Here is a 26210-nt window from a genome sequence, read left to right as displayed (position 1 = left end):
GTGTTCTGTGGAGTGACGCTTCTCTATGTGACGTGTTCTGTGGAGTGACGCTTCTCTATGTGACGTGTTCTGTGGAGTGACGCTTCTCTATGACGTGTTCTGTGGAGTGACGCTTCTCTATATGACGTGTTCTGTGGAGTGACGCTTCACTATATGAAGTGTTCTGTGGAGTGACGCTTCTCTATATGACGTGTTCTGTGGAGTGACGCTTCTCTATATGACGTGTTCTGTGGAGTGACGCTTCTCTATATGACGTGTTCTGTGGAGTGACGCTTCTCTATGACGTGTTCTGTGGAGTGACGCTTCTCTATATGATGTGTTCTGTGGAGTGACGCTTCTCTATATGACGTGTTCTGTGGAGTGACGCTTCTCTATATGACGTGTTCTGTGGAGTGACGCTTCTCTATGTGACGTGTTCTGTGGAGTGACGCTTCTCTATGTGACGTGGAGTGACGCTTCTCTATGTGACGTGTTCTGTGGAGTGACGCTTCTCTATGTGGCGTGTTCTGTGGGGTGACGCTTCTCTATATGACGTGTTCTGTGGAGTGACGCTTCTCTATATGGCGTGTTCTGTGCGGTGACGCTTCTCTATATGACGTGTTCTGTGGAGTGACGCTTCTCTATATGACGTGTTCTGTGGAGTGACGCTTCTCTATATGACGTGTTCTGTGGAGTGACGCTTCTCTATATGACGTGTTCTGTGGAGTGACGCTTCTCTATATGACGTGTTCTGTGGAGTGACGCTTCTCTATGTGACGTGTTCTGTGGAGTGACGCTTCTCTATATGACGTGTTCTGTGGAGTGACGCTTCTCTATATGACGTGTTCTGTGGAGTGACGCTTCTCTATATGACGTGTTCTGTGGAGTGACGCTTCTCTATATGATGTGTTCTGTGGAGTGACGCTTCTCTATATGACGTGTTCTGTGGAGTGACGCTTCTCTATATGACGTGTTCTGTGGAGTGACGCTTCTCTATGACGTGTTCTGTGGAGTGACGCTTCTCTATATGACGTGTTCTGTGGAGTGACGCTTCTCTATGTGACGTGTTCTGTGGAGTGACGCTTCTCTATCTGACGTGTTCTGTGGAGTGACGCTTCTCTATGACGTGTTCTGTGGAGTGACGCTTCTCTATGACGTGTTCTGTGGAGTGACGCTTCTCTATACGACGTGTTCTGTGGAGTGACGCTTCTCTATATGACGTGTTCTGTGGAGTGACGCTTCTCTATATGACGTGTTCTGTGGAGTGACGCTTCTCTATATGACGTGTTCTGTGAAGTGACGCTTCTCTATATGACGTGTTCTGTGGAGTGACGCTTCTCTATATGACGTGTTCTGTGGAGTGACGCTTCTCTATATGACGTGTTCTGTGGAGTGACGCTTCTCTATGTGACGTGTTCTGTGGAGTGACGCTTCTCTATCTGACGTGTTCTGTGGAGTGACGCTTCTCTATGTGGAGTGTATGGAGTGACGCTTCTCTATATAACGTGTGCTGTGGAGTGACGCTTCTCTATATGACGTGTTCTGTGGAGTGACGCTTCTCTATATGACGTGTTCTGTGGAGTGTGTGGAGTGACGCTTCTCTATATGACGTGTTCTGTGGAGTGACGCTTCTCTATGTGACGTGTTCTGTGGAGTGACGCTTCTCTATCTGACGTGTTCTGTGGAGTGACGCTTCTCTATGTGGAGTGTATGGAGTGACGCTTCTCTATATAACGTGTGCTTTGGAGTGACGCTTCTCTATATGACGTGTTCTGTGGAGTGACGCTTCTCTATATGACGTGTTCTGTGGAGTGACGCTTCTGTATGTGACGTGTTCTGTGGAGTGACGCTTCTCTATGTGACGTGTTCTGTGGAGTGACGCTTCTCTATATGACGTGTTCTGTGGAGTGACGCTTCTCTATATGACGTGTTCTGTGGAGTGACGCTTCTCTATATGACGTGTTCTGTGGAGTGACGCTTCTCTATATGACGTGTTCTGTGGAGTGACGCTTCTCTATATGACGTGTTCTGTGGAGTGACGCTTCTCTATGTGACGTGTTCTGTGGAGTGACGCTTCTCTATGTGACGTGTTCTGTGGAGTGACGCTTCTCTATGTGACGTGTTTTGTGGAGTGACGCTTCTCTATATGACGTGTTCTGTGGAGTGACGCTTCTCTATATGACGTGTTCTGTGGAGTGACGCTTCTCTATATGACGTGTTCTGTGGAGTGACGCTTCTCTATATGACGTGTTCTGTGGAGTGACGCTTCCCTATGTGACGTGTTCTGTGGAGTGACGCTTCTCTATATGACGTGTTCTGTGGAGTGACGCTTCTCTATATGACGTGTTCTGTGGAGTGACGCTTCTCTATGTGGCGTTTTCTGTGGAGTGACGCTTCTCTATGTGACGTGTTCTGTGGAGTGACGCTTCTCTATGTGACGTGTTCTGTGGAGTGACGCTTCTCTATATGACGTGTTCTGTGGAGTGACGCTTCTCTATGTGACGTGTTCTGTGGAGTGGCGCTTCTCTATATGACGTGTTCTGTGGAGTGACGCTTCTCTATGTGACGTGTTCTGTGGAGTGACGCTTCTCTATATGACGTGTTCTGTGGAGTGACGCTTCTCTATGTGACGTGTTCTGTGGAGTGACGCTTCTCTATGTGACGTGTTCTGTGGAGTGACGCTTCTCTATGTGACGTGTTCTGTGGAGTGACGCTTCTCTATATGACGTGTTCTGTGGAGTGACGCTTCTCTATATGACGTGTTCTGTGGAGTGACGCTTCTCTATGTCGTGTTCTGTGGAGTGACACTTCTCTATGTGACGTGTTCTGTGGAGTGACGCTTCTCTATGTGACGTGTTCTGTGGAGTGACGCTTCTCTATATGACGTGTTCTGTGGAGTGACGCTTCTCTATCTGTCGTGTTCTGTGGAGTGACGCTTCTCTATATGACGTGTTCTGTGGAGTGACGCTTCTCTATATGACGTGTTCTGTGGAGTGACGCTTCTCTATATGACGTGTTCTGTGGAGTGACGCTTCTCTATATGACGTGTTCTGTGGAGTGACGCTTCTCTATGTGGCGTGTTCTGTGGAGTGACACTTCTCTATGTGACGTGTTCTGTGGAGTGACGCTTCTCTATATGACGTGTTCTGTGGAGTGACGCTTCTCTATATGACGTGTTCTGTGGAGTGACGCTTCTCTATATGACGTGTTCTGTGGAGTGACGCTTCTCTATGTCGTGTTCTGTGGAGTGACACTTCTCTATGTGACGTGTTCTGTGGAGTGACGCTTCTCTATGTGACGTGTTCTGTGGAGTGACGCTTCTCTATATGACGTGTTCTGTGGAGTGACGCTTCTCTATCTGTCGTGTTCTGTGGAGTGACGCTTCTCTATATGACGTGTTCTGTGGAGTGACGCTTCTCTATATGACGTGTTCTGTGGAGTGACGCTTCTCTATATGACGTGTTCTGTGGAGTGACGCTTCTCTATGTGACGTGTTCTGTGGAGTGACGCTTCTCTATGTGACGTGTTCTGTGGAGTGACGCTTCTCTATGTGACGTGTTTTGTGGAGTGACGCTTCTCTATATGACGTGTTCTGTGGAGTGACGCTTCTCTATATGACGTGTTCTGTGGAGTGACGCTTCTCTATATGACGTGTTCTGTGGAGTGACGCTTCTCTATCTGTCGTGTTCTGTGGAGTGACGCTTCTCTATATGACGTGTTCTGTGGAGTGACGCTTCTCTATATGACGTGTTCTGTGGAGTGACGCTTCTCTATATGACGTGTTCTGTGGAGTGACGCTTCTGTATGTGACGTGTTCTGTGGAGTGACGCTTCTCTATGTGACGTGTTCTGTGGAGTGACGCTTCTCTATGTGACGTGTTCTGTGGAGTGACGCTTCTCTATATGACGTGTTCTGTGGAGTGACGCTTCTCTATATGACGTGTTCTGTGGAGTGACGCTTCTCTATATGACGTGTTCTATGGAGTGACGCTTCTCTATCTGTCGTGTTCTGTGGAGTGACGCTTCTCTATATGACGTGTTCTGTGGAGTGACGCTTCTCTATATGACGTGTTCTGTGGAGTGACGCTTCTCTATATGACGTGTTCTGTGGAGTGACGCTTCTCTGTATGACGTGTCCTGTGGAGTGACGCTTCTCTATATGACGTGTTCTGTGGAGTGACGCTTCTCTATCTGACGTGTTCTGTGGAGTGACGCTTCTCTATATCATGTGACGTGTTCTGTGGAGTGACGCTTCTCTATATCATGTGACGTGTTCTGTGGAGTGACGCTTCTCTATGTGACGTGTTCTGTGGAGTGACGCTTCTCTATGTGACGTGTTCTGTGGAGTGACGCTTCTCTATGTGACGTGTTCTGTGGAGTGACGCTTCTCTATGTGGCGTGTTCTGTGGAGTGACGCTTCTCTATATCATGTGACGTGTTCAGTGGAGTGACGCTTCTCTATGTGACGTGTTCTGTGGAGTGACGCTTCTCTATGTGACGTGTTCTGTGGAGTGACGCTTCTCTATATGACGTGTTCTGTGGAGTGACGCTTCTCTATGTGACGTGTTCTGTGGAGTGGCGCTTCTCTATATGACGTGTTCTGTGGAGTGACGCTTCCCTATGTGACGTGTTCTGTGGAGTGACGCTTCTCTATATGACGTGTTCTGTGGAGTGACGCTTCTCTATGTGACGTGTTCTGTGGAGTGACGCTTCTCTATGTGGCGTTTTCTGTGGAGTGACACTTCTCTATGTGACGTGTTCTGTGGAGTGACGCTTCTCTATGTGACGTGTTCTGTGGAGTGACGCTTCTCTATATGACGTGTTCTGTGGAGTGACGCTTCTCTATGTGACGTGTTCTGTGGAGTGGCGCTTCTCTATATGACGTGTTCTGTGGAGTGACGCTTCTCTATGTGACGTGTTCTGTGGAGTGACGCTTCTCTATATGACGTGTTCTGTGGAGTGACGCTTCTCTATGTGACGTGTTCTGTGGAGTGACGCTTCTCTATGTGACGTGTTCTGTGGAGTGACGCTTCTCTATGTGACGTGTTCTGTGGAGTAACGCTTCTCTATGTGACGTGTTCTGTGGAGTGACGCTTCTCTATGTGACGTGTTCTGTGGAGTGACGCTTCTCTATGTGACGTGTTCTGTGGAGTGACGCTTCTCTATATGACGTGTTCTGTGGAGTGACGCTTCTCTATGTGACGTGTTCTGTGGAGTGACGCTTCTCTATATGACGTGTTCTGTGGAGTGACGCTTCTCTATGTGACGTGTTCTGTGGAGTGACGCTTCTCTATATGACGTGTTCTGTGGAGTGACGCTTCTCTATGTGACGTGTTCTGTGGAGTGACGCTTCTCTATGTGACGTGTTCTGTGGAGTGACGCTTCTCTATGACGTGTTCTGTGGAGTGACGCTTCTCTATATGACGTGTTCTGTGGAGTGACGCTTCACTATATGAAGTGTTCTGTGGAGTGACGCTTCTCTATATGACGTGTTCTGTGGAGTGACGCTTCTCTATATGACGTGTTCTGTGGAGTGACGCTTCTCTATATGACGTGTTCTGTGGAGTGACGCTTCTCTATGACGTGTTCTGTGGAGTGACGCTTCTCTATATGATGTGTTCTGTGGAGTGACGCTTCTCTATATGACGTGTTCTGTGGAGTGACGCTTCTCTATATGACGTGTTCTGTGGAGTGACGCTTCTCTATGTGACGTGTTCTGTGGAGTGACGCTTCTCTATGTGACGTGGAGTGACGCTTCTCTATGTGACGTGTTCTGTGGAGTGACGCTTCTCTATGTGGCGTGTTCTGTGGGGTGACGCTTCTCTATATGACGTGTTCTGTGGAGTGACGCTTCTCTATATGGCGTGTTCTGTGCGGTGACGCTTCTCTATATGACGTGTTCTGTGGAGTGACGCTTCTCTATGTGACGTGTTCTGTGGAGTGACGCTTCTCTATGTGACGTGTTCTGTGGAGTGACGCTTCTCTATGTGACGTGTTCTGTGGAGTGACGCTTCTCTATGTGGCGTGTTCTGTGGAGTGACGCTTCTCTATATCATGTGACGTGTTCAGTGGAGTGACGCTTCTCTATGTGACGTGTTCTGTGGAGTGACGCTTCTCTATGTGACGTGTTCTGTGGAGTGACGCTTCTCTATATGACGTGTTCTGTGGAGTGACGCTTCTCTATGTGACGTGTTCTGTGGAGTGGCGCTTCTCTATATGACGTGTTCTGTGGAGTGACGCTTCCCTATGTGACGTGTTCTGTGGAGTGACGCTTCTCTATATGACGTGTTCTGTGGAGTGACGCTTCTCTATGTGACGTGTTCTGTGGAGTGACGCTTCTCTATGTGGCGTTTTCTGTGGAGTGACACTTCTCTATGTGACGTGTTCTGTGGAGTGACGCTTCTCTATGTGACGTGTTCTGTGGAGTGACGCTTCTCTATATGACGTGTTCTGTGGAGTGACGCTTCTCTATGTGACGTGTTCTGTGGAGTGGCGCTTCTCTATATGACGTGTTCTGTGGAGTGACGCTTCTCTATGTGACGTGTTCTGTGGAGTGACGCTTCTCTATATGACGTGTTCTGTGGAGTGACGCTTCTCTATGTGACGTGTTCTGTGGAGTGACGCTTCTCTATGTGACGTGTTCTGTGGAGTGACGCTTCTCTATGTGACGTGTTCTGTGGAGTAACGCTTCTCTATGTGACGTGTTCTGTGGAGTGACGCTTCTCTATGTGACGTGTTCTGTGGAGTGACGCTTCTCTATGTGACGTGTTCTGTGGAGTGACGCTTCTCTATATGACGTGTTCTGTGGAGTGACGCTTCTCTATGTGACGTGTTCTGTGGAGTGACGCTTCTCTATATGACGTGTTCTGTGGAGTGACGCTTCTCTATGTGACGTGTTCTGTGGAGTGACGCTTCTCTATATGACGTGTTCTGTGGAGTGACGCTTCTCTATGTGACGTGTTCTGTGGAGTGACGCTTCTCTATGTGACGTGTTCTGTGGAGTGACGCTTCTCTATGACGTGTTCTGTGGAGTGACGCTTCTCTATATGACGTGTTCTGTGGAGTGACGCTTCACTATATGAAGTGTTCTGTGGAGTGACGCTTCTCTATATGACGTGTTCTGTGGAGTGACGCTTCTCTATATGACGTGTTCTGTGGAGTGACGCTTCTCTATATGACGTGTTCTGTGGAGTGACGCTTCTCTATGACGTGTTCTGTGGAGTGACGCTTCTCTATATGATGTGTTCTGTGGAGTGACGCTTCTCTATATGACGTGTTCTGTGGAGTGACGCTTCTCTATATGACGTGTTCTGTGGAGTGACGCTTCTCTATGTGACGTGTTCTGTGGAGTGACGCTTCTCTATGTGACGTGGAGTGACGCTTCTCTATGTGACGTGTTCTGTGGAGTGACGCTTCTCTATGTGGCGTGTTCTGTGGGGTGACGCTTCTCTATATGACGTGTTCTGTGGAGTGACGCTTCTCTATATGGCGTGTTCTGTGCGGTGACGCTTCTCTATATGACGTGTTCTGTGGAGTGACGCTTCTCTATATGACGTGTTCTGTGGAGTGACGCTTCTCTATATGACGTGTTCTGTGGAGTGACGCTTCTCTATATGACGTGTTCTGTGGAGTGACGCTTCTCTATATGACGTGTTCTGTGGAGTGACGCTTCTCTATGTGACGTGTTCTGTGGAGTGACGCTTCTCTATATGACGTGTTCTGTGGAGTGACGCTTCTCTATATGACGTGTTCTGTGGAGTGACGCTTCTCTATATGACGTGTTCTGTGGAGTGACGCTTCTCTATATGATGTGTTCTGTGGAGTGACGCTTCTCTATATGACGTGTTCTGTGGAGTGACGCTTCTCTATGACGTGTTCTGTGGAGTGACGCTTCTCTATATGACGTGTTCTGTGGAGTGACGCTTCTCTATATGACGTGTTCTGTGGAGTGACGCTTCTCTATATGATGTGTTCTGTGGAGTGACGCTTCTCTATATGACGTGTTCTGTGGAGTGACGCTTCTCTATGACGTGTTCTGTGGAGTGACGCTTCTCTATATGACGTGTTCTGTGGAGTGACGCTTCTCTATGTGACGTGTTCTGTGGAGTGACGCTTCTCTATCTGACGTGTTCTGTGGAGTGACGCTTCTCTATGACGTGTTCTGTGGAGTGACGCTTCTCTATGACGTGTTCTGTGGAGTGACGCTTCTCTATACGACGTGTTCTGTGGAGTGACGCTTCTCTATATGACGTGTTCTGTGGAGTGACGCTTCTCTATATGACGTGTTCTGTGGAGTGACGCTTCTCTATATGACGTGTTCTGTGAAGTGACGCTTCTCTATATGACGTGTTCTGTGGAGTGACGCTTCTCTATATGACGTGTTCTGTGGAGTGACGCTTCTCTATATGACGTGTTCTGTGGAGTGACGCTTCTCTATGTGACGTGTTCTGTGGAGTGACGCTTCTCTATCTGACGTGTTCTGTGGAGTGACGCTTCTCTATGTGGAGTGTATGGAGTGACGCTTCTCTATATAACGTGTGCTGTGGAGTGACGCTTCTCTATATGACGTGTTCTGTGGAGTGACGCTTCTCTATATGACGTGTTCTGTGGAGTGTGTGGAGTGACGCTTCTCTATATGACGTGTTCTGTGGAGTGACGCTTCTCTATGTGACGTGTTCTGTGGAGTGACGCTTCTCTATCTGACGTGTTCTGTGGAGTGACGCTTCTCTATGTGGAGTGTATGGAGTGACGCTTCTCTATATAACGTGTGCTTTGGAGTGACGCTTCTCTATATGACGTGTTCTGTGGAGTGACGCTTCTCTATATGACGTGTTCTGTGGAGTGACGCTTCTGTATGTGACGTGTTCTGTGGAGTGACGCTTCTCTATGTGACGTGTTCTGTGGAGTGACGCTTCTCTATATGACGTGTTCTGTGGAGTGACGCTTCTCTATATGACGTGTTCTGTGGAGTGACGCTTCTCTATATGACGTGTTCTGTGGAGTGACGCTTCTCTATATGACGTGTTCTGTGGAGTGACGCTTCTCTATATGACGTGTTCTGTGGAGTGACGCTTCTCTATGTGACGTGTTCTGTGGAGTGACGCTTCTCTATGTGACGTGTTCTGTGGAGTGACGCTTCTCTATGTGACGTGTTTTGTGGAGTGACGCTTCTCTATATGACGTGTTCTGTGGAGTGACGCTTCTCTATATGACGTGTTCTGTGGAGTGACGCTTCTCTATATGACGTGTTCTGTGGAGTGACGCTTCTCTATATGACGTGTTCTGTGGAGTGACGCTTCCCTATGTGACGTGTTCTGTGGAGTGACGCTTCTCTATATGACGTGTTCTGTGGAGTGACGCTTCTCTATATGACGTGTTCTGTGGAGTGACGCTTCTCTATGTGGCGTTTTCTGTGGAGTGACGCTTCTCTATGTGACGTGTTCTGTGGAGTGACGCTTCTCTATGTGACGTGTTCTGTGGAGTGACGCTTCTCTATATGACGTGTTCTGTGGAGTGACGCTTCTCTATGTGACGTGTTCTGTGGAGTGGCGCTTCTCTATATGACGTGTTCTGTGGAGTGACGCTTCTCTATGTGACGTGTTCTGTGGAGTGACGCTTCTCTATATGACGTGTTCTGTGGAGTGACGCTTCTCTATGTGACGTGTTCTGTGGAGTGACGCTTCTCTATGTGACGTGTTCTGTGGAGTGACGCTTCTCTATGTGACGTGTTCTGTGGAGTAACGCTTCTCTATGTGACGTGTTCTGTGGAGTGACGCTTCTCTATGTGACGTGTTCTGTGGAGTGACGCTTCTCTATGTGACGTGTTCTGTGGAGTGACGCTTCTCTATATGACGTGTTCTGTGGAGTGACGCTTCTCTATGTGACGTGTTCTGTGGAGTGACGCTTCTCTATATGACGTGTTCTGTGGAGTGACGCTTCTCTATGTGACGTGTTCTGTGGAGTGACGCTTCTCTATATGACGTGTTCTGTGGAGTGACGCTTCTCTATGTGACGTGTTCTGTGGAGTGACGCTTCTCTATGTGACGTGTTCTGTGGAGTGACGCTTCTCTATATGACGTGTTCTGTGGAGTGACGCTTCTCTATGACGTGTTCTGTGGAGTGACGCTTCTCTATATGATGTGTTCTGTGGAGTGACGCTTCTCTATATGACGTGTTCTGTGGAGTGACGCTTCTCTATATGACGTGTTCTGTGGAGTGACGCTTCTCTATATGACGTGTTCTGTGGAGTGACGCTTCTCTATATGACGTGTTCTGTGGAGTGACGCTTCTCTATATGACGTGTTCTGTGGAGTGACGCTTCTCTATGTGACGTGTTCTGTGGAGTGACGCTTCTCTATGTGACGTGTTCTGTGGAGTGACGCTTCTCTATGTGACGTGGAGTGACGCTTCTCTATGTGACGTGTTCTGTGGAGTGACGCTTCTCTATGTGGCGTGTTCTGTGGGGTGACGCTTCTCTATATGACGTGTTCTGTGGAGTGACGCTTCTCTATATGGCGTGTTCTGTGCGGTGACGCTTCTCTATATGACGTGTTCTGTGGAGTGACGCTTCTCTATATGACGTGTTCTGTGGAGTGACGCTTCTCTATATGACGTGTTCTGTGGAGTGACGCTTCTCTATATGACGTGTTCTGTGGAGTGACGCTTCTCTATATGACGTGTTCTGTGGAGTGACGCTTCTCTATGTGACGTGTTCTGTGGAGTGACGCTTCTCTATATGACGTGTTCTGTGGAGTGACGCTTCTCTATATGACGTGTTCTGTGGAGTGACGCTTCTCTATATGACGTGTTCTGTGGAGTGACGCTTCTCTATATGATGTGTTCTGTGGAGTGACGCTTCTCTATATGACGTGTTCTGTGGAGTGACGCTTCTCTATATGACGTGTTCTGTGGAGTGACGCTTCTCTATGACGTGTTCTGTGGAGTGACGCTTCTCTATATGACGTGTTCTGTGGAGTGACGCTTCTCTATGTGACGTGTTCTGTGGAGTGACGCTTCTCTATCTGACGTGTTCTGTGGAGTGACGCTTCTCTATGACGTGTTCTGTGGAGTGACGCTTCTCTATGACGTGTTCTGTGGAGTGACGCTTCTCTATACGACGTGTTCTGTGGAGTGACGCTTCTCTATATGACGTGTTCTGTGGAGTGACGCTTCTCTATATGACGTGTTCTGTGGAGTGACGCTTCTCTATATGACGTGTTCTGTGAAGTGACGCTTCTCTATATGACGTGTTCTGTGGAGTGACGCTTCTCTATATGACGTGTTCTGTGGAGTGACGCTTCTCTATATGACGTGTTCTGTGGAGTGACGCTTCTCTATGTGACGTGTTCTGTGGAGTGACGCTTCTCTATCTGACGTGTTCTGTGGAGTGACGCTTCTCTATGTGGAGTGTATGGAGTGACGCTTCTCTATATAACGTGTGCTGTGGAGTGACGCTTCTCTATATGACGTGTTCTGTGGAGTGACGCTTCTCTATATGACGTGTTCTGTGGAGTGTGTGGAGTGACGCTTCTCTATATGACGTGTTCTGTGGAGTGACGCTTCTCTATGTGACGTGTTCTGTGGAGTGACGCTTCTCTATCTGACGTGTTCTGTGGAGTGACGCTTCTCTATGTGGAGTGTATGGAGTGACGCTTCTCTATATAACGTGTGCTTTGGAGTGACGCTTCTCTATATGACGTGTTCTGTGGAGTGACGCTTCTCTATATGACGTGTTCTGTGGAGTGACGCTTCTGTATGTGACGTGTTCTGTGGAGTGACGCTTCTCTATGTGACGTGTTCTGTGGAGTGACGCTTCTCTATATGACGTGTTCTGTGGAGTGACGCTTCTCTATATGACGTGTTCTGTGGAGTGACGCTTCTCTATATGACGTGTTCTGTGGAGTGACGCTTCTCTATATGACGTGTTCTGTGGAGTGACGCTTCTCTATATGACGTGTTCTGTGGAGTGACGCTTCTCTATATGACGTGTTATGTGGAGTGACGCTTCTCTATATGACGTGTTCTGTGGAGTGACGCTTCTCTATATGACGTGTTCTGTGGAGTGACGCTTCTCTATATGACGTGTTCTGTGGAGTGACGCTTCTCTATATGACGTGTTCTGTGGAGTGACGCTTCTCTATATGACGTGTTCTGTGGAGTGACGCTTCTCTATATGACGTGTTCTGTGGAGTGACGCTTTTCTATATGACGTGTTCTGTGGAGTGACGCTTCTCTATATGACGTGTTCTGTGGAGTGACGCTTCTCTATGTGACGTGTTCTGTGGAGTGACGCTTCTCTATGTGACGTGTTCTGTGGAGTGACTCTTCTCTATGTGACGTGTTCTGTGGAGTGACGCTTCTCTATGTGACGTGTTCTGTGGAGTGACGCTTCTCTATATGACGTGTTCTGTGGAGTGACGCTTCTCTATATGACGTGTTCTGTGGAGTGACGCTTCTCTATATGACGTGTTCTGTGGAGTGACGCTTCTCCATCTGACGTGTTCTGTGGGGTGACGCTTCTCTATATGACGTGTTCTGTGAAGTGACGCTTCTCTATATGACGTGTTCTGTGGAGTGACGCTTCTCTATGTGACGTGTTCTGTGGAGTGACGCTTCTCTATATGACGTGTTCTGTGGAGTGACGCTTCTCTATATGACGTGTTCTGTGGAGTGACGCTTCTCTATATGACGTGTTCTGTGGAGTGACGCTTCTCTATATGACGTGTTCTGTGGAGTGACGCTTCTCTATGTGGCGTGTTCTGTGGAGTGACACTTCTCTATGTGACGTGTTCTGTGGAGTGACGCTTCTCTATATGACGTGTTCTGTGGAGTGACGCTTCTCTATATGACGTGTTCTGTGGAGTGACGCTTCTCTATATGACGTGTTCTGTGGAGTGACGCTTCTCTATGTCGTGTTCTGTGGAGTGACACTTCTCTATGTGACGTGTTCTGTGGAGTGACGCTTCTCTATGTGACGTGTTCTGTGGAGTGACGCTTCTCTATATGACGTGTTCTGTGGAGTGACGCTTCTCTATCTGTCGTGTTCTGTGGAGTGACGCTTCTCTATATGACGTGTTCTGTGGAGTGACGCTTCTCTATATGACGTGTTCTGTTGAGTGACGCTTCTCTATATGACGTGTTCTGTGGAGTGACGCTTCTCTATGTGACGTGTTCTGTGGAGTGACGCTTCTCTATGTGACGTGTTCTGTGGAGTGACGCTTCTCTATGTGACGTGTTCTGTGGAGTGACGCTTCTCTATATGACGTGTTCTGTGGAGTGACGCTTCTCTATATGACGTGTTCTGTGGAGTGACGCTTCTCTATATGACGTGTTCTGTGGAGTGACGCTTCTCTATCTGTCGTGTTCTGTGGAGTGACGCTTCTCTATATGACGTGTTCTGTGGAGTGACGCTTCTCTATATGACGTGTTCTGTGGAGTGACGCTTCTCTATATGACGTGTTCTGTGGAGTGACGCTTCTCTATGTGACGTGTTCTGTGGAGTGACGCTTCTCTATGTGACGTGTTCTGTGGAGTGACGCTTCTCTATGTGACGTGTTCTGTGGAGTGACGCTTCTCTATATGACGTGTTCTGTGGAGTGACGCTTCTCTATATGACGTGTTCTGTGGAGTGACGCTTCTCTATATGACGTGTTCTGTGGAGTGACGCTTCTCTATCTGTCGTGTTCTGTGGAGTGACGCTTCTCTATATGACGTGTTCTGTGGAGCGACGCTTCTCTATATGACGTGTTCTGTGGAGTGACGCTTCTCTATATGACGTGTTCTGTGGAGTGACGCTTCTCTGTATGACGTGTCCTGTGGAGTGACGCTTCTCTATATGACGTGTTCTGTGGAGTGACGCTTCTCTATCTGACGTGTTCTGTGGAGTGACGCTTCTCTATATCATGTGACGTGTTCTGTGGAGTGACGCTTCTCTATATCATGTGACGTGTTCTGTGGAGTGACGCTTCTCTATGTGACGTGTTCTGTGGAGTGACGCTTCTCTATGTGACGTGTTCTGTGGAGTGACGCTTCTCTATGTGACGTGTTATGTGGAGTGACGCTTCTCTATGTGGCGTGTTCTGTGGAGTGACGCTTTTCTATATCATGTGACGTGTTCTGTGGAGTGACGCTTCTCTATGTGACGTGTTCTGTGGAGTGACGCTTCTCTATGTGACGTGTTCTGTGGAGTGACGCTTCTCTATATGACGTGTTCTGTGGAGTGACGCTTCTCTATGTGACGTGTTCTGTGGAGTGGCGCTTCTCTATATGACGTGTTCTGTGGAGTGACGCTTCTCTATGTGACGTGTTCTGTGGAGTGACGCTTCTCTATATGACGTGTTCTGTGGAGTGACGCTTCTCTATGTGACGTGTTCTGTGGAGTGACGCTTCTCTATGTGGCGTTTTCTGTGGAGTGACACTTCTCTATGTGACGTGTTCTGTGGAGTGACGCTTCTCTATGTGACGTGTTCTGTGGAGTGACACTTCTCTATATCATGTGACGTGTTCTGTGGAGTGACGCTTCTCTATATCATGTGAAGTGTTCTGTGGAGTGACGCTTCTCTATGTGACGTGTTCTGTGGAGTGACGCTTCTCTATGTGACGTGTTCTGTGGAGTGACGCTTCTCTATGTGACGTGTTCTGTGGAGTGACGCTTCTCTATGTGGCGTGTTCTGTGGAGTGACGCTTCTCTATATCATGTGACGTGTTCTGTGGAGTGACGCTTCTCTATGTGACGTGTTCTGTGGAGTGACGCTTCTCTATGTGACGTGTTCTGTGGAGTGACGCTTCTCTATATGACGTGTTCTGTGGAGTGACGCTTCTCTATGTGACGTGTTCTGTGGAGTGGCGCTTCTCTATATGACGTGTTCTGTGGAGTGACGCTTCTCTATGTGACGTGTTCTGTGGAGTGACGCTTCTCTATGTGACGTGTTCTGTGGAGTGACGCTTCTCTATGTGACGTGTTCTGTGGAGTGACGCTTCTCTATGTGACGTGTTCTGTGGAGTGACGCTTCTCTATGTGGCGTGTTCTGTGGAGTGACGCTTCTCTATATGACGGGTTCTGTGGAGTGACGCTTCTCTATATGACGTGTTCTGTGGAGTGACGCTTCTCTATATGACGTGTTCTGTGGAGTGACGCTTCTCTATGTGGCGTGTTCTGTGGAGTGACGCTTCTCTATATGACGTGTTCTGTGGAGTGACGCTTCTCTATGTGGCGTGTTCTGTGGAGTGACGCTTCTCTATATGACGTGTTCTGTGGAGTGACGCTTCTCTATGTGACGTGTTCTGTGGAGTGACGCTTCTCTATATGACGTGTTCTGTGGAGTGACGCTTCTCTATGTGACTTATTCTGTGGAGTGACGCTTCTCTATATGACGTGTTCTGTGGAGTGACGCTTCTCTATGTGACGTGTTCTGTGGAGTGACGCTTCTCTATGTGGCGTTTTCTGTGGAGTGACACTTCTCTATGTGACGTGTTCTGTGGAGTGACGCTTCTCTATGTGACGTGTTCTGTGGAGTGACGCTTCTCTATATCATGTGACGTGTTCTGTGGAGTGACGCTTCTCTATATCATGTGACGTGTTCTGTGGAGTGACGCTTCTCTATGTGACGTGTTCTGTGGAGTGACGCTTCTCTATGTGACGTGTTCTGTGGAGTGACGCTTCTCTATGTGACGTGTTCTGTGGAGTGACGCTTCTCTATGTGGCGTGTTCTGTGGAGTGACGCTTCTCTATATCATGTGACGTGTTCTGTGGAGTGACGCTTCTCTATGTGACGTGTTCTGTGGAGTGACGCTTCTCTATGTGACGTGTTCTGTGGAGTGACGCTTCTCTATGTGACGTGTTCTGTGGAGTGGCGCTTCTCTATATGACGTGTTCTGTGGAGTGACGCTTCTCTATGTGACGTGTTCTGTGGAGTGACGCTTCTCTATGTGACGTGTTCTGTGGAGTGACGCTTCTCTATGTGACGTGTTCTGTGGAGTGACGCTTCTCTATGTGACGTGTTCTGTGGAGTGACGCTTCTCTATGTGGCGTGTTCTGTGGAGTGACGCTTCTCTATATGACGTGTTCTGTGGAGTGACGCTTCTCTATATGACGTGTTCTGTGGAGTGACGCTTCTCTATATGACGTGTTCTGTGGAGTGACGCTTCTCTATGTGGCGTGTTCTGTGGAGTGACGCTTCTCTATATGACGTGTTCTGTGGAGTGACGCTTCTCTATGTGGCGTGTTCTGTGGAGTGACGCTTCTCTATATGACGTGTTCTGTGGAGTGACGCTTCTCTATGTGACGTGTTCTGTGGAGTGACGCTTCTCTATATGACGTGTTCTGTGGAGTGACGCTTCTCTATGTGACTTATTCTGTGGAGTGACGCTTCTCTATATGACGTGTTCTGTGGAGTGACGCTTCTCTATGTGGCGTGTTCTGTGGAGTGACGCTTCTCTATATGACGTGTTCTGTGGAGTGACGCTTCTCTATGTGGCGTGTTCTGTGGAGTGACGCTTCTCTATATGACGTGTTCTGTGGAGTGACGCTTCTCTATGTGACGTGTTCTGTGGAGTGACGCTTCTTTATGTGACTTATTCTGTGGAGTGACGCTTCTCTATATGACGTGTTCTGTGGAGTGACGCTTCTCTATGTGGCGTGTTCTGTGGAGTGACGCTTCTCTATATGACGTGTTCTGTGGAGTGACGCTTCTCTATGTGGCGTGTTCTGTGGAGTGACGCTTCTCTATGTGGCGTGTTCTGTGGAGTGATGCTTCTCTATATGACGTGTTCTGTGGAGTGACGCTTCTCTATATGACGTGTTCTGTGGAGTGACGCTTCTCTATATGACGTGTTCTGTGGAGTGACGCTTCTCTATATGACGTGTTCTGTGGAGTGACGCTTCTCTATGACGTGTTCTGTGGAGTGACGCTTCTCTATATGACGTGTTCTGTGCAGTGACGCTTCTCTATATGACGTGTTCTGTGGAGTGACGCTTCTCTATGCGACGTGTTCTGTGGAGTGACGCTTCTCCATGTGACGTGTTCTGTGGAGTGACGCTTCTCTATGTGACGTGTTCTGTGGAGTGACGCTTCTCTATCTGACGTGTTCTGTGGAGTGACGCTTCTCTATCTGACGTGTTCTGTGGAGTGACGCTTCTCTATGTGACGTGTTCTGTGGAGTGACGCTTCTCTATGTGACGTGTTCTGTGGAGTGACGCTTCTCTATATGACGTGTTCTGTGGAGTGACGCTTCTCTATATGACGTGTTCTGTGGAGTGACGCTTCTCTATATCATGTGACAGCTTAGAGCAGTCACTGCTTGGTTTACTGTCAGAAACCCAGGAAGGTAAGTATGATAATGGTTTTCTTTTTTTAGTTATTTGTGCTAGTAACGTTTTTTTACACGTTGGGATCTTGGACTATGTCAGATTCGAGGACTTCTTCGATGACGGTTAACGAGCATTATGTGGGGGGTTTTATTTCAATAAAATATTTATTTTGGGTGTCTGTCTTTTTAAAATTGTATTACTACTGCCTTAGTAATGGTGGCTTTCTGATTGACAACAGGGCTTAGTGTTAGCCGGTGAAACACTAACACTAACCCCCCATTATTACCCCGGTACCCACAAGCCACCATGGGTGCCATGAAGAGCTGGGTACAATCCAGTCCCCGACCATCAAAAGTGACGGTCGGGTACTGGGGCGGCCGCAGGCTGGTATTATTAGACTGGGAAAGCCCAAAACTCGTGGGCCTTCCCACCCTGGTGATGTTAGCCCGCGGCTGCTATGTTATGTCTGGCTGGTTATGAAAAGCACGGTCCATAAAATAAAAAAATAAGACGTCCTACATTTTACAGAAGCTTTCTAGGGTCCGGACACCTTCCCATAAATATACGAGAAGGTGTCCGCCGGCCATAGAAATGAATGGGTCCGTAATAGCAGATAAAATCTATGGCCGTGTGCAGGGAGCCTTAGGGCATGACCACACGTGGCGGATTTCCTCCGCAACTGTCCGCATCAATGCCGCACAGAATCTGCGTTGCAGATTCTGCTGCGGATCTGCACAAAATGTGCCGAAAATTGATGCGGACTAGCTGCTGCGGACTGCGGTAAAAGTGCTTCCCTTCTCCCTATCAGTGCAGGATAGAGAGAAGGGACAGCACTTTCCCTAGTGAAAGTAAACGATTTTCATACTTACCGGCCGTTGTCTTGGTGACGCGTCCCTCTTTCGGCATCCAGCCCGACCTCCCTGGATGACGCGCCAGTCCATGTGACCGCTGCAGCCTGTGCTTGGCCTGTGATTGGCTGCAGCCGTCACTTACACTGAAACGTCATCCTGGGAGGCCGGACTGGAGACAGACGCAGGGAGTTCTCGGTAAGTATGAACTTATATATTTTTTTACAGGTTGCTGTATATTGGGATCGGTAGTCACTGTCCCGGGTGCAGAAACAGTTACTGCCGATCGCTTAACTCTTTCAGCACCCTGGACAGTGACTATTTACTGACGTCTCCTAGCAACGCTCCCGTCATTACGGGAGCCCCATTGTCTTCCTCAGTCTGGCTGTAGACCTAGAAATACATAGGTCCAGCCAGAATGAAGAAATGTCATGGTAAAAAAGCAAGACGCATCCGCAGCACACATAACATGTGCATGACAGCTGCGGACTTCATTGCGGAACTTAGAATCTCCATTGAAGTCAATGGAGAAATTCCGCCATGAGTCCGCCACTGCTCCGCAACAGACAGAGCATGCTGCGGACACCAAATTCTGCTCCGCAGCGGAATTTTACGCCTCGTCTAAACGAACACTGCTAAATTAAAGTGTAAGTCAATGGACAAACGGCACCGCTGCGGATTAACGCTGCGGAGTGTCCGCAGCGGAATTTAAGTGAAATTCCGCCACGTGTGAACCCAGCCTTACTGTCTACTCTACAATCCAGTGCTGTTCCTTGGCTGTCTTCTACTCACTGACTTCTTAGTGTCCACTAAATCTATTCTTCTTTGCAGGTAATGCTTCCAAGTCTGGATAACGTACAGCACGCCATAAATAATTGTATACAGTTAACACTGGAAGTCAGCCGCGGTGTATATCAGTGGGAGCAGTGGACTTCTAATCAAGAATTGACCCTTTCCCTCTTAGAAAGTATGTAGTAGCCACAGTCACCACACAGATATCAGTTACTGAATGAATGCGCACATTTCAATATAATCTATCTAATCTATACTTTCAGTGTATACTGTGCTTTTTGTGTGTGTGTATATATATATATATATATATATACATACATATACATATATAAAAGAACAGTGCTGTATTTTGTGGGTGCAAAGCCCCAGAGCCCAGATCCAAGGCTTCAATTTTACAAAATTCACAAAGAAGGGTCAGTATGTTCACATGGCCTATTTTCAGCCGTTTTTCGGGTCGTGAACGCCCCGAAAAACAGCTGAATATAAGGGGGCTGAACGCCTCCAAACATCTGACGGCGTTCCGTCCCCACGGGGCCTTTTTTAAGCGCCCGTTTGTTAAAAAAACGCCCCGTAAAAAATAAGTGCATGTCACTTCTTGAGACGTTCTTTGAGCCGTTTTTCATTGTCTCAATAGAAAAACAGTTCCAAAAAAAGCCGTAAAAAATGCATCAAAAAACACTTGATGCTTAAAAAACTGCTGAAAATCAGAGGCTGTTTTCCCTTGAAAAGCTCCATATTTTACAACCGTTTTTAGTTAAGCGTGTGAACAGAGCCTTACATTCAAGATTTGTGGCTTACATTTTTAAGCCAACCTGCAGGTGGTGTGTAAAAGTGTCTTTGTTGGTTTTTATTGCAGTTCGTAAATATGGGTAAAGTGACTGCCCATAAGCACATCCATTAAGGCCACAGACAGACGTAACAGACCTTTTCCGCTGCAGATTTAACTAGTAATCTGCGCCAAATGTGCTGCCTGCAAATTTTGTTGGAATTACCGTGGATTTCACCTTATGCTTTGCAAAGACTGAAATCTGCGGTAATGGAACGCTGCTTTTCTGCACAAGAGTGAAAATTCGCAGCATGCCCTGATTTCCATGTGGATTTTCTCCACCACATTTGGATGGGATTGTGAAAACCCCATTCAGTTGTATTGTACTGTAAATTACTGTGGAATTACAGTGCTGATTCCGCACTGCAAATCCGCAGCTAATGCGCCTCATCTGACCTCACCATGAACTATAAAGTGTTGCACATGGCATAAACAGTAATTATTTTTAGCTCAAATACTTATTCATGTATACACAGTATATGCCATTATTCACACAGATAATGAGTCAAAAAAGGGGCACGGAGTTTGATACATGTCTTAATATCATCCACAATGAATTTGACTAATCAATCATCTACAATAAATACATTTATTATTTGTTTCTGTAACACATACAATATATCCAGTGCTTCATCAAAATGTATATAAGACAGGTAATGCATTCGCTCTGTCTGATCTAGGAAAAACAAACTGCCCACTTTATTATAGGAGCTCAGCTGAACTGATAAGTGTGATAACAAGCTAAAGATGTGTATGATAACAAGTAGACATACTGGTACCAGTAGCAGCCAGCAGAATAGTCAGTGCAGCTCTGGAGTGGGTGGAGTAGGAGGTGTGGAGAGAGCTGCTGAGACTTCCGTGCAGGCCTTGGATCCAGGGACTTTCCTTATCCTATCTGCCCAGGCCTCATACCATCTGCCTGGGCTTGGAAAGTACCCTGAGGGGGGTTCCATCCTAGGATGGAGCCTCAGACCTCTACCTCCCGGAGCATGCCAGCGGGGGGTAGAGGGTCATCCCAGCTGGCTGGGAATATGCAAACGGTCGCGGGGGTGAGGAGATCATCTCGGGGCAAGGCTGTCCTGGCTCCCCCTGAGGCTGGAACCCTGGATAAGGGTATGGAGACGCGGTCCGGCAGGGTGATCGAGGTGTTGTCATCTGGAGAAGGACCAGCGCCGTCCGGACATTTGGATGACGGTCGTGTGGAGGAATGGGGACAGCTGAGGACCGGAGAGACGGTGGAGAACTTCAGCTCCCGTCTGGCTATGCGGTTGGAGGAGTATCGGGACCTCAGGAAGTCGCTGCAACGGCTCCGTGCGGACTTGGCGGTCGCCAGAGGAAGAGCTGCAAAAGCCTCAGGAGGTAAGAGGTCCCGATACCTTTTAAATGTGAAATCCTTGTTGGAGGAAATAAAAGAAGTGGAAGAGAGACGTGAGGAGATTTTGGCAGGCGGAGGGGTGTTTGGTGAAAAATTAAAAAATGAAGAGAGGTTTGCCGAGATGGCAGAACCTATAAAAATAGAATGTGTGGAGGAAGACAGCAGAGCCCCAGACACAGCAAAGGAAATTGTGGGGGAGAAAATGGAGCATGAGAATGCAAAGTCCAGAGAAGGCTCAGATTCTGATGCACCCAGGAGCAGTGAGGAGGAGGAGGGTGGACACACAGCTGGGAGAAATCAGGAGAGTTTTGATACTGACAGTGAGCGGCCTCCAGGATTACTCACACAGATCCGTAATGCGGAGTCGCCGGTATCCTTCCAGGGATTTTGTTTCGGTGCAGAGTTACCCGCAGAGGAGGAAAAGCAAAAGAAAAAAAAATTTAAGAAGGAAAAAAAGACAAAGGAAAAAAAATCTGCTGAAGGTTCATTTAAAATGGTGTATACAGCAAGATCCTTCCTGTGCTCTGAGCCAGATGAAAGTCAGGATCAGAGCGCAGGTCCCGCAAGACCCCCAGCTCAAGCCTCTGCAGTGGGGCTGGAGCGGGAATGCGGGGAGAGTGTTACGGGTCCGGCATTAGAACACGTGGTGGTCAAAATGGCGCCGGACGCCAACCCCTGCAAAGGGGGCGGTACTGGTGGCCTGGTGACGCCAGGGGGTGTGTCCCCGTGTCCGGTTAATGGCGAGCCCGGGAAACTGGTCTCTGATGCGAGTCAGCGGTCTGGAGAACGGGTAAACCAGAAACCGGATGTGGTGTCTGAAAGCCGGAAGTCTGTCGGTGTCGCAGTAAAGCCGTCAGACGTTCCGGACAAGGGCGGTCACAGAGGGGGCTCCGGCTCTGTTGGCCACTCCTCTGTAGGAGGGGGGAGTGGTCCGGCGCCGGAGGCGGCTCCAGTGACGTCAGTGGCTCCTTCGTCCGCATCACTGAAAAGTGGTGTAGGCGAGAAGGGGGCTGCTGGCGTCGGGGGCGGCGGTGGCCCCTTTCCCAAAAATGTTCCGCACATAGAAAAGATGGAGGTTAATGAGGCGGAGGGCACAGCGGGGACACCGCTTATAACATCTGGTGGCGTCCCTGCAAAGGTGCCTGATGATGCGGAGACTGAAGCAGTGTCTACCCACACAAAATGCACAGAAAAAATACATAACATAGAACCAGGCCTGGCCAGAAGGATGACTGCAGGGGGACCTGGTGGGTTAAATAAAAAAGTTGCGGCTGTGGATGTGGGAACTGCTGGGGGTATGCAGGTGTCTGTAAATAAAGATGCTGGAGTGTCTGCTGGTAATGGGGTGTTGAGTGCTGTGTCTGTAGGTGGTGAGGTGGTGGGTGGTGGGGATGGGGTATCAACCAGGGGCAATGGGCCTGGCGCTCCTCTTGCTGTGACATCCGGCAGGTCTTATGCTGGTGTGGCAGCGGGGGGACAGCGGGCCCACCCATCTTCATCCTCAAGGTCCGGGGACGGTAACTTGCAACAACGTCTCTTGGACGCTTTAAGAGAGGGAAAGCAAACCCTAACCATAGGGGGAGTGCAGAAGGACCTGTCTTTCTGGATAGACAGATATGGTCTAAATGCCTTCCGAGAGCAAAGAGGAGATCAGTGGTCGCTCCCAACAGCCGGGCAGGCTGTAGCCAGGAGGAATGTGGTCCGTCTCCGGTGGCGTGGCAATGATGCGTGCCCTCCCAGAAAGAGGGTGGTGGAGCTGCTGCTGGGGATGGGCTTCAAGGCGAGTGACATCTTTGCCTTGATACATCCTCATGGCTCGGTCGAGTTTGACATCAGCTTTGTTCACCTAGGGGGCCTTGAGGTCTTCTGGGGGAACTACGAGCTGATGAAGGACGAGCCTGGCTGGCGAGACTTTGCTGCACAAGCAATTTCTCGCCAAAGTGGTCCCAAGAGAGTGACCGTTCTTACCCGTAACGAGTCACTCTCTTGTATTGATATCATGACCTGGTTGGGAAGGTACGGAGAGGTAGTAGAGATGCCACGGAAGAACATGGATGAGTTTGGCATCTGGTCAGGGGCCTGGACGTTCATGGTTAAACTAAAGCGTCTGGGACTGACGGTGTCCCACATACCATCGTCTGCTTTCCTGGGAAGAGATCGGATCCTTGTCTTCTACCAGGGGCAGCCGAAGTTGTGTCACCGGTGTGGCGACCCCTCACATTTGAGTGCAGGCTGCAAGGTGCAGAAGTGTGCTCATTGTGGGGGGATTGGTCATCTAGCCGCATCGTGTGACCGTATTCGCTGCAACCTGTGTGGTGACTTAGGTCACCCGTTCAGTCGGTGTCCTCGCTCTGTTGTCAATGCCTGTTCCAAACCTGCGGAGGATGAAAGGAGGGAGGCCTCCGTGGGTGAGGGTGCGGGCAGGGACGATGGGGCACAGGGGCAAGGGAAGAATGCAAAGAAGGGTCCCCCTTCTCGCCAGAGAAGGGCGGAGAAGCGAAGGAAGGAGAGGATTTGGAGGGCGCTCCAGGAAACTGGGACGACCTCTGATTCGGATCTGGATGCCCCCCCTGAAGCTGATGCCCCTGGGGAGGCCGAATTGAACGAGGAGATGAGGAGGATCCAAAGGGAGCAGAGGGCTGAAGACTCTCAGTCCTCCCACTATGAAAGTGTGGGAGAGGAAGAGAGGACTCAGCCTACAGCAAAAGGGACACCGGGCAAAACCCAAGGGCCAAATACATCTGGCCCCGCCCTGGCCCAGGAAGGTAAATCCTGTACCCCCCTGGTGCGCTCTACTGATCGATACCATGCTCTCGTGGACATTCCAGCCTCTCATACTAAGAGGGAGGGCATGGTAGGGCACCCTAGAGTCGTTGAGCCTCCCCTGCTGCAGGGGCCGTTGCCCCCAGAGGGGGAGGTTGACCCGGAACTTGGGGATGAAGATGGGAATAGGGTGGTGAGTATGGACTCCTCAGTTTGCAAGAAGCGAGGCAAAGAAGGGGGGTCCTCATCAGATAGAGGAGGGGGTGGGAAGAAGAAAGCCGTCTAACTCAAACATCCATGATGGCGGCACCCACTCCGTTGACGCTGGCATCAATTAACGTTGCCAGCATTAAGTCAGATAGGGCGAGATTTGCAGCCTTTGATTTTCTTGGCCGGGTTGAAGCCGACATTTTGTTTTTGCAGGAGACCAGGCTGTCACTTTTGGCAGACGTCGTTAAATCTAGGAGGGAGTGGCGACGCGGGCCCTCCTACTGGTCTCTTGCGGCTGAGCCCTATAGCGGAGTGGCGGTCCTTTTCACCGCACCGGTAACATGCCGACGGATGATTGAGTTAGAAATGGGGAGGTGCTTGATCTTAGATGTCCTCATGAGGGGACAGGAATTAAGACTAATCAATATATACGGACCCCAGAGCAAATGGGACCGTAAAAGTCTCTTCATGAGGATTAAGCCTTTCCTTTTTTCAGGTCGACAAGTTATCTTTGGAGGGGACTTCAATACTGTCGTGAGGCCCCGAGATAGAGGAGGTTCCGGAGATAAAAAATTGACCTATGATAGTGTAGCATTAAAAAATATAGTTAGCGATGCTCGCCTGGTGGATATCCACATCAGGCATACCCCAGGCCACTCGGGTTTCACCTATCGTAGAGGTAGTTGTAGGTCTAGGATAGACAGGTTTTTTTTGAAGGAGGAAGCCATCTCTTCACCAGTGTCCGTTGTTGAGGTGGAGTTCTCCGATCACTGTATGATTATTTTCTCTTTGAACATTGCAGAGTCCCTCCAGATGGGAAGAGGTATATGGAGGCTGAATTCTACTCTCTTGGAAGAAGCGGAGATAAGACAGGCCTTTGAGGATTTTCTTCAGAGCCAGGTACCTTTGTTGGATCTCAGTGGTACTAAGTCTGAGTGGTGGGAGTTGTTTAAAGTCCGGGTGGCAGGATTTTTCCGCAGGCTCTCAAGCCTCAGGTCCATGAGTAGGTACCGCCTATATCAGGAACTGAGGGGGAAACTCGAACATCTGGTCTCAACCGGGGGTAGTGGGGAGGAGATCTCCGTGGTGAAAGCTTTGCTCAGGAGGTGTCAGTATGATAGGCACACATCTTTAGTTCTTGAGAGGGATTTCGGGAAGTACCGCTCGCCCGACCCCTACAGGAACTGTAAGATGTCAGTGAGTCGTAAGGTTGTGACAGGACTGATTGATAGTACAGGATCTCTGAAGAGATCCAAATCAGGGATCTTGGAGGTCGTCAGATCCTTCTACTCGCACCTCTTGGGGAAGCAAGATCCAAACCGAGACGAGATGTCGGCTTTCCTGGCTGAAACCATCCCTGAGCCAGGGGTAGACCCCTCTCTCGGTGTTTTGATAGACTCGATCAAGGAAGAGGAAGTTGGATTGGCGATTGATGGGCTTGCCCTCAAAAAATCGCCAGGGCCGGATGGCTTAACATCCGAGTTTTATAAGACTTTTAAAGGAACCCTAGTTCCCCTCTTGACTGAGGTGTTTAATGAGTGCCTTTCCTCGGGTACTTTGCCAATGTCAATGAGGAGGTCGGCCTTGATCGTTTTATCGAAGGGTAAAGACTCGACCCGTATTGAGAATTGGCGTCCCATAGCGCTGCTCAATACGGACAGAAAGGTTCTCGCAAAGGTGCTGTTTAATCGGCTGGTGAAGTTTGCATCCCGGCTCCTTTCGCCGGTCCAGCATTGCTCTGTTCCAGGCCGCAGCACATTTAGTGCTGTCCTCAGTGTCAGAGAGGCAGTGGAGCAGGGAAATTCTGGTCGGTGGGAGGGGTACATCCTGTCCTTGGACCAGGCCAAGGCTTTTGACCGGGTGGACCACGAGTACCTCTGGTCGGTCCTTCTGAGGTACGGCCTACCGGGGGGGTTTGTCAATTGGCTACAGACCTTATACACTGGGGCTGAGACTTTTGCGCTGGTGAACGGTTGGGTTGGAACCCCCTTTGAGGTTGGGTCTGGTGTCCGCCAGGGTTGTCCCTTGAGCCCTTTGCTATATGCGTTCGCAGTTGATCCTTTTCTTAAAAGGATCGATCGTGGGCCATTGGCGGGAGTCGGGGCCGGCC

General features: G+C 49.1%; 1 protein-coding gene across 1 annotated transcript in view; it reads left to right on the top strand.

Moving 5' to 3' along the window:
* Positions 1–26210, top strand: part of DNAH8 (dynein axonemal heavy chain 8) — a 329590-nt gene that overhangs the window by 106354 nt on the left and 197026 nt on the right. The window contains exon 26 of the mRNA XM_075863774.1: positions 18966–19101. Within this exon, the coding sequence (XP_075719889.1) occupies positions 18966–19101 (136 nt within the window). The remainder of the gene's footprint in view (positions 1–18965; positions 19102–26210) is intronic.

The sequence above is a fragment of the Rhinoderma darwinii genome, chromosome 4 (assembly GCF_050947455.1).
Source record: "Rhinoderma darwinii isolate aRhiDar2 chromosome 4, aRhiDar2.hap1, whole genome shotgun sequence".
NCBI classification, from domain to species: domain Eukaryota; kingdom Metazoa; phylum Chordata; class Amphibia; order Anura; family Rhinodermatidae; genus Rhinoderma; species Rhinoderma darwinii.
The sequence above is the reverse complement of the archived record's forward strand: the minus strand, read 5'-3'. Positions and strand labels throughout refer to the sequence as shown.